The sequence below is a fragment of the Medicago truncatula genome, chromosome 6 (genome assembly GCF_003473485.1).
Source record: "Medicago truncatula cultivar Jemalong A17 chromosome 6, MtrunA17r5.0-ANR, whole genome shotgun sequence".
NCBI lineage: Eukaryota > Viridiplantae > Streptophyta > Magnoliopsida > Fabales > Fabaceae > Medicago > Medicago truncatula.
Genome location: NC_053047.1, coordinates 5,009,203 through 5,021,258, shown reverse-complemented (window position 1 = coordinate 5,021,258; position 12,056 = coordinate 5,009,203). Strand labels below are relative to the sequence as shown.

General features: G+C 33.6%; 2 protein-coding genes across 3 annotated transcripts; both read right to left on the bottom strand.

Annotated features, from left to right (window-relative positions):
• Positions 1–934: 934 nt before the first annotated feature.
• LOC25495361 (eukaryotic translation initiation factor 3 subunit M) lies at positions 935–6,167 on the bottom strand. 2 transcript variants are annotated; one of them, XM_013595577.3, is made up of 10 exons: positions 5,966–6,162; positions 4,422–4,551; positions 3,945–4,083; positions 3,642–3,854; positions 3,300–3,438; positions 2,277–2,427; positions 2,065–2,174; positions 1,890–1,987; positions 1,673–1,742; positions 935–1,286 (listed from the first exon to the last, which is right to left on the bottom strand). In XM_013595577.3, exons 1-10 carry the CDS (start codon positions 6,056–6,058, stop codon positions 1,197–1,199), a joined length of 1,233 nt encoding a protein of 410 aa, XP_013451031.2. In that variant the 5' UTR covers positions 6,059–6,162; the 3' UTR covers positions 935–1,196. The 2 variants fall into 2 exon arrangements, with proteins under 2 accessions (XP_013451031.2, XP_024642034.2); XM_024786266.2 differs by having other exon boundaries at positions 1,673–1,987; positions 5,966–6,167.
• Positions 6,168–7,422: 1,255 nt separating this feature from the next.
• Positions 7,423–11,097, bottom strand: LOC25495360 (protein SPIRAL1-like 2). Its single transcript, XM_013595576.3, has 3 exons — positions 10,941–11,097; positions 9,464–9,829; positions 7,423–7,925 (listed from the first exon to the last, which is right to left on the bottom strand). The coding sequence occupies exons 2-3, from the start codon at positions 9,794–9,796 to the stop codon at positions 7,839–7,841; spliced, it is 420 nt and encodes a 139-aa protein (XP_013451030.1). The 5' UTR covers positions 9,797–9,829; positions 10,941–11,097; the 3' UTR covers positions 7,423–7,838.
• Positions 11,098–12,056: the final 959 nt, after the last annotated feature.

Below are 12,056 nucleotides of genomic sequence, written 5' to 3'. Positions count from 1 at the left end.
AAATGTTTTGTTTTACGTAACGTACATGATGTTTTTTTCTGGAAGTTTCTGATAGCAGCAATGATTTGACGATAGATAATTACCAATATAGCAATATTGAGCACGTAACTTTTGCTGATTTACAGTGGACAAATCAACACATTTGAGACGATTTTAGATCAACCAGGAAGGTTTCTCTTATTTTCTTATAACTAGGATAGTTTTCTTATTTTGGTTTTCCTGAATTATGAATTATGGACACATATTTTCTTGCAGTAATTACATTGGTTTGAGTTAGTTTTGTTCCAAGACTACATTTAATGGACACATGTTTTTGAAAGATGCTTCAACTTTTGACTTCGTACGTAAGATTAGCTACTGATCGTTACTAGGGGTGTAAATTCCTGGATTTGAAGGAGAAAAAGATGGAGTAAACATTAGAGTATTTGTTTTTAATGTGAAATTTCTCTGAACGTAGGTTCATCTAGGAGCAACAATGTATGGCCTCTCAATTTCTGCCGTGAATTTGCTCAGCCTCGATAAGCAGCTTTAACTCCAGTCACGATTATGACACTGTTAGCCACCACTAAATACATAGTTGAAGCCAGATTGTTCAGCTTTTATCGTCACCTAATGTGACAGGCGACTTATAATATGCAGCACATTTCAGTATCAGGATGCTGCCACCCATGGTTTCTGCAAAGTGCAGCCTACTTCTTGGTGGCTTCCAAACTGCACACTCATTCAACTAGTTTAGGGTGTGCCCTAATTGTGAATTGGAGTGGAAGGTAGTATATCTGTCCCACATTGACCAAAATAATTGCAATCAACAAAAGATTTTATGGTGGGGCCTTGCCTTCCAAAAACTGGTTTATTTAATTCTTTTTCACTTTCACTAATTTTCTTCTAATTTTATTCTGTTTCCATACACTGCATAGTATCTTCAGCAAACACAAAATCAAATGGTTTCACAGTCCAACATTATAATAATATACTCGTAGCAGATTCCAATCAAAATTTCAAAATGGCCTCTCTCTCCTAAAGTTAGTAGTACAATTAGAGTCTACAGCCAAAAACTATAATGAAAATATAGTAAACAAAACAAATTACAATCTCTTCCTTCTTCTTATCTCTCTCTCTCTCTCTCTTGAAGATTAAAAAAAATCGACCTGGATATAATCTAGATACTTGACAAAATGCTTCAGATGATCAAGTCCTCAGCGAACTGCCAAACCTTGGGCTGCCTGGGACCCATCTTCTGATACTTTGTTGGCCTGAATGGTACTGATCACATTTGAAATATTTCCCTACAAATAGAACAAAAATAAACAAATAAAAATAATAATAATAAGTAACTCGGTTGAAACAAGGGAATTTCAGTTCCTGAGCACTTAATCGCATCACTAAGAAAGTGGAACTTAGGTTCTGAAACCACTTTGAATCAGCAGTATAGAAAGTGTATACAACAAGCATAAAAATCGCATTCAGGAATGGTTTCAGAACCTAAGTAATTAGCTCCTGAATATATTCAAGTTTACAGGGTTTTAAAATCTCATTTAATTTAATTGTTATATATGTGGTAAAATTTATTTTTCAAAAAATATCTGTATTATAGGGATCGCATCACTAAACACTTCTATGTATAAAACATCAAATTTATAATTCTAGAAATTATAGATGAGAAATTATTTACCCTCCAAGTCACTAGCTTTGTTCTCAGTGTTTGCCATTGATGCTGACCAAACACCCGATCAGTGTGATGACTGCACATATCAACACTTGCATTAAATTGTGTATAATATTTTAAAACTAGAATCGAATTTACGAAGAAAGAAATAGCTACAGCCATAAGGTGCATGTCAACATGCCCTATAGCCAGACTAAAGGCTAGAAATTGAGATGCAACATACCTAACAAGGACAACTTGATTCATTTGGTCCATCTTACAGTCAATTAACTTTGCAGTTATTGCTTTAAAAACCCATAGTTCAACTTCATCATCATTGATCTGAAAGGGAGTTGCAACGTTTGAATTATGCTAGGAAATATGCAAATACAAAACATACAGAGTAAATTGAAATTTACCTGAAGTGTGTCCCTAATAAGTTCATAAGGAATTTGGCCAGATCCATCAGCACTGAGATCAACCAATGACATCAATCTCATTTTTGCAATGCATTCTTCATGCACAAGGCCTAAACAACATTATTTCATCCAAACATTTAGGTAGAAACGCAGTGGAAGAGAGCTCTGCAAATATAACTAATGATAACCAATTGTGCATGAACAGTATTTACCATAGTCATTCAATAAGGTGGAATTTGCAGTGTGATACTCTAAGTATGCATCAAGCCTCTGAGTAAGAAAAATCTTGAGAAGTTGATATAACAGAGCATATTTGGCATCATTCTCCAGTTGCCCAACAGCAGGCATGTCCAGTAAATCACACTACAACATGAAAATCAAAATACAAATTCATGAATGCTCTAGAGAATATTCAACACTGCAAAACAAAAATTATATACAATAGCAGACTTCGCCAACTAAGCAAGGTAGTCTAACTCGAGATGTTCCTCGGAATCTGAATAATAATAATATTAAATATGGTTCATTAAAAAAAAATTATTTAGATATTTGATTTATAACACATTTTCCCAGTTGCTGATTGTAAAGATTAAGATAAACACAAATGTCGCAGTTATGAACATTTCTTAATATTTGCTTTATCCCGAGTCATAAATAAGGCAGCAAGGTATGCAACGCACTATTATGATTACTAGCGAGGTCATAGCTTCATCACTTCATGGCACACAATGGACCATTCCTGGTCTCTCTTATGGCCTCACTCTAGGCATCAAATAAAATTGGCAAATAAAGCACGCTTTCAATGTTCTTGCGAAGTTGAGTCACAAAAAGAAAGAGGTTGGAGTCGCAGAGACTGAGAAACCAGAAAGAGAATAGGCAACTGTCTGAGAATTGTAATCATTGAAAATGATTTTGCAACTTCGATGTCGCAAGCCAAAAAAAAAAACACAAAAAGGAGAATTCTAGGATTTTAAATTTTCACAGCGATTCCACAGGTTTGGAATCTCTCAGCAAAACAATCATAAAAATGGCAATTCCAAAGTATATAAAACACAAGTTTGACTGCCATGCCTATAAGTTCTAAACTGAGTTGAAGATAACAACATGAAAGTCGCCTTGTCACCTTTTGAGAAGATATTATGTTTTCCAGCTGCGACTAATAACTATGATTGAATGTAGGGGACGGAAACAATAATTTCATGCAATAGTTTAAACCTCAATATTACACAAGTTACCTGAAATACGTCAGGTGCCTTGACAAAATCAACAATTGCACGCACAGCTTCCTCCTTGGCTTCACTCAAAACATGCGCCTCTTCTCCAGAAAAAGTAGCAAGATAATTGGTGAGGAACTTGAAAGAATCCTTTGACAAGCTGAGATAAAAAAAAAATGCAACAGTAATCAATATTTTTTTATACTGAAGAACAGAGATTGTGGTGTGGATATATGACTCCTGACCAAATAGGTAGTGAGACTGATGACAATAACTTATGTTATATTCTTATTCCTACTCCAAAGAGAAGTAAAAAGAAAATATTCTAAATTAACTATACAAGGACTGTACTATGTGCTATACCTTTTGTTTTCCTTCAAAACATTAGAGATGGTGAGAAACAGCTCTCTCTGTTCTGGTGTCCCAATTTTCCACTCTTTCAAGAAGCTATCAATCTTTTTGAATGAAGGTATGATGTATTCTGTGACTTTTCCATCAACAGCTAAATTCAATGCCTTCATGTAGACATAAAACTGGCAGTATGGAGTCTCCAAAAGATTATACAAATTGATCAAACTGCAAAGAAAGAAGATTTATTAATAAAATTAAGTAGTCACAGTGGCAAGCATTTTCAAAATTTCAAAACCAAGTAGGATGTAATATTACATCTTCAATCGCACCGCAGGCTTTTCATTTGGCTGCTGAACTAATTTTGCAGTTATAACTTTCACAATCTCCATGACTTCATCTGGATTCTCAGTCTTCGTAACAAGATTGCAGACAATAGTGAAGATGGACTCTACATCTGGTATAACAAATAACAGATATTGTAAACAGTCACATTCTGCCCAAAATTTCATCACTCGTATTACCATGCCAATCAATTATCTGTGGAACATCAAATTGGATTCCTAACTAGAAGTGAAAAACGCGCTACAGAATAAAAGCCACAGATGCAACATCATCAAGCAGCAAACAACCGAGTAAATATCACAGCTTGTTATCATAAATGCTAAATTCAACCAAACTATCAAAACAGGATAATAAATTCTGGCTAAAATCAGATGATCATAAGACATGTTTACTTCACACCAATTTACCATGGCAAAGTAGTACATGTATCAAGCAAAAAGAGCATCCTACCTTTTTCAGAAACTTTTGAGAAAATCAATTCAGCGGAAGTAATCATCAATGATGCCAGCTCCAACCACTTTCCCATAGCAATGAATTCTTCAGCCTCCAAGCAAAGTCTGGTAACTTGAGGCTCAGCAACCTAACAAACCAAGATAATACTAATAAATTCACAAATGACAAAGCAATAAATCAGAGCAAAAACATAATCATCCGCTCACAAATACCATCAATTCATGATAAATGATTCTACATAGCATACATACAAAAACTACTCTAACATTTGCTTTGGTTCCTTCAACTTTTCCCATGCACTCTCTAGCATCAACGACACCCCCCACCCCAAAAAAATAAAAGCCCAGTCCAAAAAATTAGAACTCAACCACTGTTGCATCATTCCTCTCTTTTGTCATCCAACCTTCAATTGAATCTATCAACAACAACCAAGCCTTATCCTACTAAATGGGGTCGGCTACATTGATCAAACGACGCAACAATGCTTTATCATATACCATATTCCTAACCAACTCATTAATCTCTGAATCTTTGGTAACAGTTTCTCTTATAACTTTCTAGGTCTTCCTTTGCCTCGAGTGATTTGACTACCCTCCGTGTTAACTACTCTCCTTCCTACATAATCCACGGGTCTTCTCTTTATATGCCCACTCAACCTTACCACAAATTCAGCCAAAATACAAAAGAAAAAGAAAAAAAACTAATCTAATATTTGATATGTTTCCTTCAAATTTCGCATTCCCAAAGCCACAAACAACACAGTAGCATCCCACCTTTAGCACTCCCAACAACCACCACCACCACCCCACCCCCAACAAAAAAAAAAAACAAGACCATTTCAAACCCAATTACTGTTGTATCATTACAGCCTTCCAATTGAATCTGACAATTAGATAATATTTTTTAACAGACACACCTTAATTTTATTTTACAAAAAAAAAAAAAAAAAAAAACTAAACTTTCGCCATAGCACAACACATTTCTGGTTTCCATCATACAGAATCACACTCAATCCAACACCAAAAACAATCAAATTATACAATCACCAAACCATTTACAATAATTTATATAAATTTTCATAATCAGAGCCACGACTCAACAAAAAATGGAAAGAAAAGAAAAGAAAAAAAAAAATTCAATCATTTCCAACCCAGCCACTGTTGCATCATTCCACTCTTCCATCCAACCTTCCAATTGAATTTATCAACCAATTATATAATATTTTCTGAACATCAAATTGGTATCAGAAACTTCTAGAACAAATTCTAAAAAACACACTTGAATCAATAAAAAAAAATACAAATTTCACCATATCACAAGCACGATTTTCATTTTCACTAATACACAACGCAAATTGATTATTACAAATACATTCAATCTAAAATTTCATCATAACACAAATACATTTTCCAATTTCATTTACATACAACACAAATTGAGCACAAACACATTCAATCCAACCCCAAAACCAACCAAACCCCAAAATCACGAAATCCTAAAAATGACCGATTTGGGAATGGGATGTTACGATGTTACGTTACCTCGGGACCAGCATCAGCCCAGGCAAGCTCGGAGGCGAATCGAACAACGGAAAGAGCGGCGTCTTCTTCGGAAGTAGGAACCACCGTCGTCATGGTTGTTTGTGCGGCGAGATTCGAATCCCTAACAATCTCGCACAACACAGAAGTTTCGCAGAGAGTGTATAGTAGTTGAAAACCCTAGCTTCTTATTCTTTCGTTATTTAAACTATGCTCTAAGTGATAATAGTGAAAATATTTGGACTGAATATAAATATTTTGTGGCATGTAATAATCTTGAATTAAATTTATTTTATTGAGTCTCTCTACTTTTAGAAATTGACAATTAATCCCCTCATGAACTTTCTCTTTTTTTTTTTATTATGGAAATAAAAGAGGGTGGAAGTCCAAAGAAAGAACTATATACTAAATTGAGAACCTAAAAAAAAATATATATTTGAATTGAACAATTCATTTTAAGTGGAGTTTATTAATGGCATGAATTTAATTATTTGTTGTTATATAGTTTGTACTTTTAACTCGTGTAATAAAAATCTCTCAATCCCCGTGAGCTTAGCTCAATTGGTAGGGATATCGCATTTTATATGCAGGAGTCGGGGTTTGAACCCCGGACACTCCACTCTCCACAATTAAATTGTGTGAGCTCTAGCCACTAGGCTACTTGACCAAAAAAAAAAAAAATCTCTCAAAAAAATCAACCAAAAAAAAATGCTAAAATTGCTAGATTAAATGTTATGATTGGAGTTCGAACATCGTCCCCTTCAATTGTTTGTGTGAGTTTCAATTTCAATTGTTGTTATTTGTCATTTCATCTATCTATCAAAAAAATCTAAGAAAAAACCTTTTGATAAAAACACTCACGCATTAAGAAAATATAAAATAAAATAAAAACATTTCTTTTAGTATATTTATATCTTTTATAATTGATCATCGTGAAATTTTGATTTTATTTTTAGGAAAATGTTTTTTTTAAAGGTTTTTATGGAGATGTTAACGTGTGCTCTTAAGACATAAGTTAACGAGTCAAATATATAAATATTATGTTGTAAACAGTGCATTTGAATTTAATTTTTTTACTTTTAATTAATTAAGTGCACAAAATTTAAGAGAATATTTCTAATTTTAGATTTCTTAACATGTCCCATTTGAGAAGTTACACTTCTATTTATTGAAACTGAAGAGGTTAATATTTTGATACACCAAGTGCATTTTTTCTTTTTCTATGGTTAATATTAAAGTGATTTTCTTTTTCTAAGGTTCCATTATCTCATTCATGCTGAATACTAAAACTACTTTCATTAACCAAAGGAACGGTTGGCTATTCCAACTTGCAATGAAATTTTATTTTTTTTCCCTCATTCAATTTTATTACCAACTAATAGTGAAGATTTCATGCAAGATCACAAAAACTCATACAATATAGTCAGTAGGAAGAATATTTATTAGAAAGATACATAAGATTGAAGAACATAAAATTTGGTAAATGATAAATTACTGAAACTGAGTCAACATTAACATTTCTTTTTACCAACAACATTATGATATTAAACACACAAATAATTATAAAAGAATAATTCTGAGCCACTAAAGCTCATACATACAATGCAAATTCATTAACAGAAACCATGAATCAGCTTAGTTCCTTAAGCCATTCCAACACTGTCAAGGATTCACTTGCACAAGAAAGATAAAAGAACAATTGCACAGAACAATAGGCCAATGAATCAGCTTAGTTCCATTACGCCATTACAACACTGTCAAGGGTTCAACTTGCACAAGAAACAACTCCAATGGTCTAAACACAATGCGACAATACCATCTACTTTACACATGGTAGATTTGAATGAGAAGCCTTTTTTACAGTCACACTGATGAATTAGTTACTACCAGGAGGACCGCCAAAGAGATAACCTAAGGAAGATCCACCACCAGGCGCGGCGTGAACTTTGGTAGATGGTCGATCCTGCACTCAGAATGAAACCATGATTAAGAACAATTTCTCATATCATACAAAAGCCTATAACCAAGGACAATAAAGGTGAACAAAAATAAAAATATTATTCGATCATTACTCCTAAAGCATCAAACCGAGTAAGATGGAGAAAAAAGAGAAGTACAATAAATCCTACCCCTTGCATTATCAAATGCCTATGCTAAATTCTATTATTTCATTCATGCGGAATACTATAATTACATTGCACGATCAAATGCCTTATGCTAAATTATTTTCATTCGTTTCATTCAAACCCTCCGATTTCCAGAGAGAAAGAGACCTAATTAATCCAGAGTTTGGTCAGAGAGGCAAGTAAGTCTGACCACGAATTATTCCAACTAAGTATCAAACTCAGGTGGTACCCAAATGATTTGACCTTAGATGAAACACAATAAATACGTGCGCGCCCAACTGCTTGGTTCCATACTTAATACACTTAATCACACAAATACAATCTGTGTTTCTATTTATAAAAAAGTCAGGATCAAACGCATAGACTTTCATCATCAGTAAAGCATTATGAAAATGAATAATGAAGAAAGATTCTATCGAAAACCACCAAAAAAAATAATATATGTACTTGCTACATCGCAAACTACAGAGGCAGAAGTAGCACGATTTTTCTTCAGTATGCATCATATCATAATATTCATAACACAAATGACAAATCACAAAGCTCATGCACTCAATACAAAAAAACAAGGACATATGAAGGAAGGTTAAATTAGAAGAGGGGTGCAGAGAAAAGAAGGTTAATTCTTAGGATTGATATCTGTGTTATGTTTTCGGTCAATCAGAATCAGAATCCAATAATTCAGATCAAGTAAACTACAAATTTAAACATAATCCACACATGATAACCAAGAAAAACTAAGAAATCATGTATGAAGTTCAAATTATATTGTTATCATATGAATATGGAAGAAAGGAATATCTGTTACTCCAACATCTTGTTGAGATATATATGGTTTTCTTCCTACCCTAGCAAAAGGGAGAGGAACCACGCTTATGTAGTTGAGCCACGACATCAGATCTATTTCTATTTAAACTTTTGAATAGTTTTCACTATAACTTTGTGATGTAATACTATTATAACTCATAATCCTTTTTACTTAGTTTATGAGCTTGTTTTACGTCTACTGAGGCATAAATTGTAAACACCAACCTTCCAACTTCTTCACTACTTTTTTTAAAAACTTTTAGTACACGATAAGCAAGAGAAGAACTCTCCAATCCTTATATTATGTACAAATCTCAGTGTTGTCAAATCGCAATTGTCCCACGATACACTATTTAGTAGAAAGTGTTGTCTATAGCAGCTTTATAGCACTGTAGCAAAATGGAATTTGAACTGAACACTATATTTCGCGATTGACAACACTGATGAAGTTTTCAAGTATTATGTAGGCCAAGTTAAGTGGCAGAAATATTTAGAATAGAGATATCAAGGATGTCAATTATGTAGTACAATTCAAAAAAAATTATGGAAAAAGTTTCAAGGGCCGTACAGTGAGGAAGTTGCCACAGTTTTGCCCATCGGCGCGATGGTAATTGTTCTTGAGACACCCAGGAATTCCAGCTGGAGTTTCCTTATCAATTGGTGGTGAAGCAACCCTAGCAGGTGAAGCAACCTTAGCCGGTGAAGCAACAGCAGCTGGTGAAGCAACACTAGCTGGTGAAGCAACACTGGCTGGTGAAGCAACGCTAGCATTTTGTGTACGCCCGCCATTTAAGGGTTCACCTTGAGTATTTGCACGTTGAACATTGTTGGTAGTCTCTCCGGTGCCGAAGAGATATCCCAAGGAACTCTGACCGCCACCGCAACTAACTCCACGACCCATTTCCTGTCAAGTTCAAAGTTTGCGTGACAAAACCTACATAGCATCATCACACTTTTTCATGAGAAAATTAACATCCAGCATTCGTGAAATGACAGAAAAATATCCTTAAAGTAGCAAACAGAACCAACCAAGAGCCGTCAAAAGATTCAAAACTCGACAGAAAGTAATAACTATCCAAAATGTTTATGCTCAAAGTAATAACTATTCAAATCAATGCTGTCAATTGTGGATCATGGAAAATAACGGTTTGATCAAATTCTGCAACACAACAGTACTACAGCACTGCTATGCCTATAACTGTTATTTGACAACACTTTGTACTAAATAATTTGTTATGGAACAATATCGATTTGTTCAAAGTAATCAAAATTATGAAATAGTCATTCTTCCTGTTTCTTCTATCTTACAAAGTAATCAAAATTTCATCTCATTGAATCTCTTCTAGTTCCATCAATGGACACTACTTTGTGTACAGATCAAGAGAAACAAAAATCAGTCCATACCTTTCAGATCTTCTATGTTCAAATTGCACATACTCAACTCAACATGCAAAAAGTACATAACAAGCTAAATGAGATATTAAATCTCATAACAAGCTTAACACCCCATCAACAAATTCAAGCTAAAGAATCCAACTTTAGGTAAAACAAAAATTATATGTTTGGCTTAACACTCAGGTTCCTGGAGGAACGAGGCGGTAATCCAGATTTCAATCGTGGGGTAAGTAAAGTCTGATCAAGTATAATTTTAGCCAGAATTGAACTCGAGTTCTCCAGGTCGATAAATTTAGATAATTCAAGCATGAAAAACACGTACAAGAAAGCATGCAACAACAGTAATCCTAAAATCCCATTTGAAAAAATCCCAATTCACAACCATCACTCCAAACTAAATAAATAAAATTAACAAATATAATCTGAAAAAATAAAAAAGTAAACCCCACCATTAAAATAATTAAAAAAAATTAATCCAAACAGACACAAAAAAGAACATCATGAGTCAATTAAAGACAATAACATAGTACAGTAGAAAACAACAAATGAAACATTATTAACAATGAAAACACACAAGTGTAATTGAGTAGCTCATGGTATAGATCTATATTGAAAACCAATAAAGGAAATGAGATCTAAAGTTTCTGTACCTTGTTTGAGCAATGAAGTCGGTGACTTGAGAATTGAACTACACCACTATGTAACAGTTAAGTTAAAAGTAGATATATTTATTAAGGAGCCAATATTTTTTTGAAAATATACTATATTCGATCAGTTTTTTTTTTAACATCAAAGTTTCAAATTGTGCTGATATATTTTTAAATTTTTAGATGGATGAAATAATAAATACCATTGAAACTCACACGTGTATAGATGGAGGATTCAAAATTCAAACTTCGAATACGATGTTAGTCTAACAATATCGACATTTTAACCGATTGAGTTAGGACGTACGGACTATTTTTTATGTTTATAAATGAGTGATTATATGATTTTCAATTATTCAAATTTAAAGTTATCTCACTCTGTGGTTAATGAACTCCACTAACTAACGAAGCATTAAGAGTAATCTGAGTTCAACTTATGAAACGATTTTTGATCGAATTATATTAACATCATGACTGAACTATAGGTTAACATACTCGAATAAAATGTGGTTTGTTTCAGATCAAATGACCGGATTAAACGCATTACCATAATCTATGAACATCCCTACTCAATGCAAATCCAATTGGTTTGTGAAAGAGGCTCAATCAACTGAGTTGGCGTTGGGGCCCACACCTATGTCCATGGATGGACAAGGATCCATATTCCACAATGGCTCTCACGTGCACCAGCTTTGGTTTGGTATGTTCATATTTGGCTGTTTTTGGCACGATATGAGTTGCATTTCTTGGTCACTTTACCTCAGTTGCAAGCAACTAAAGGAGTTGGATTCAAAAAAGTAAAAGGTATTGTACCACTATGCTAGCTTTGTTAAGAGATTATTGCTAGGTGGTGTTTGAAACTTGGATTGAATTTGTTTAAATCGAATATTCAAATCAATGGTTAAAAAAAGGTATTGTATCACTATGCTTACTTTATTAAGAGATCTTGCGTTCAACTTGTACTTTTAAAACTAAAATCGAACCAAACCAAATCAATCCATTCATTTAAATTTTAAATAAAAAGAAATTCATTTAACACATTTATGATACCCAAACATTTGAAAAATTGTACAATTGAAATCAAATACTACATCATTCAATGCTTAAAATATCTTTCAC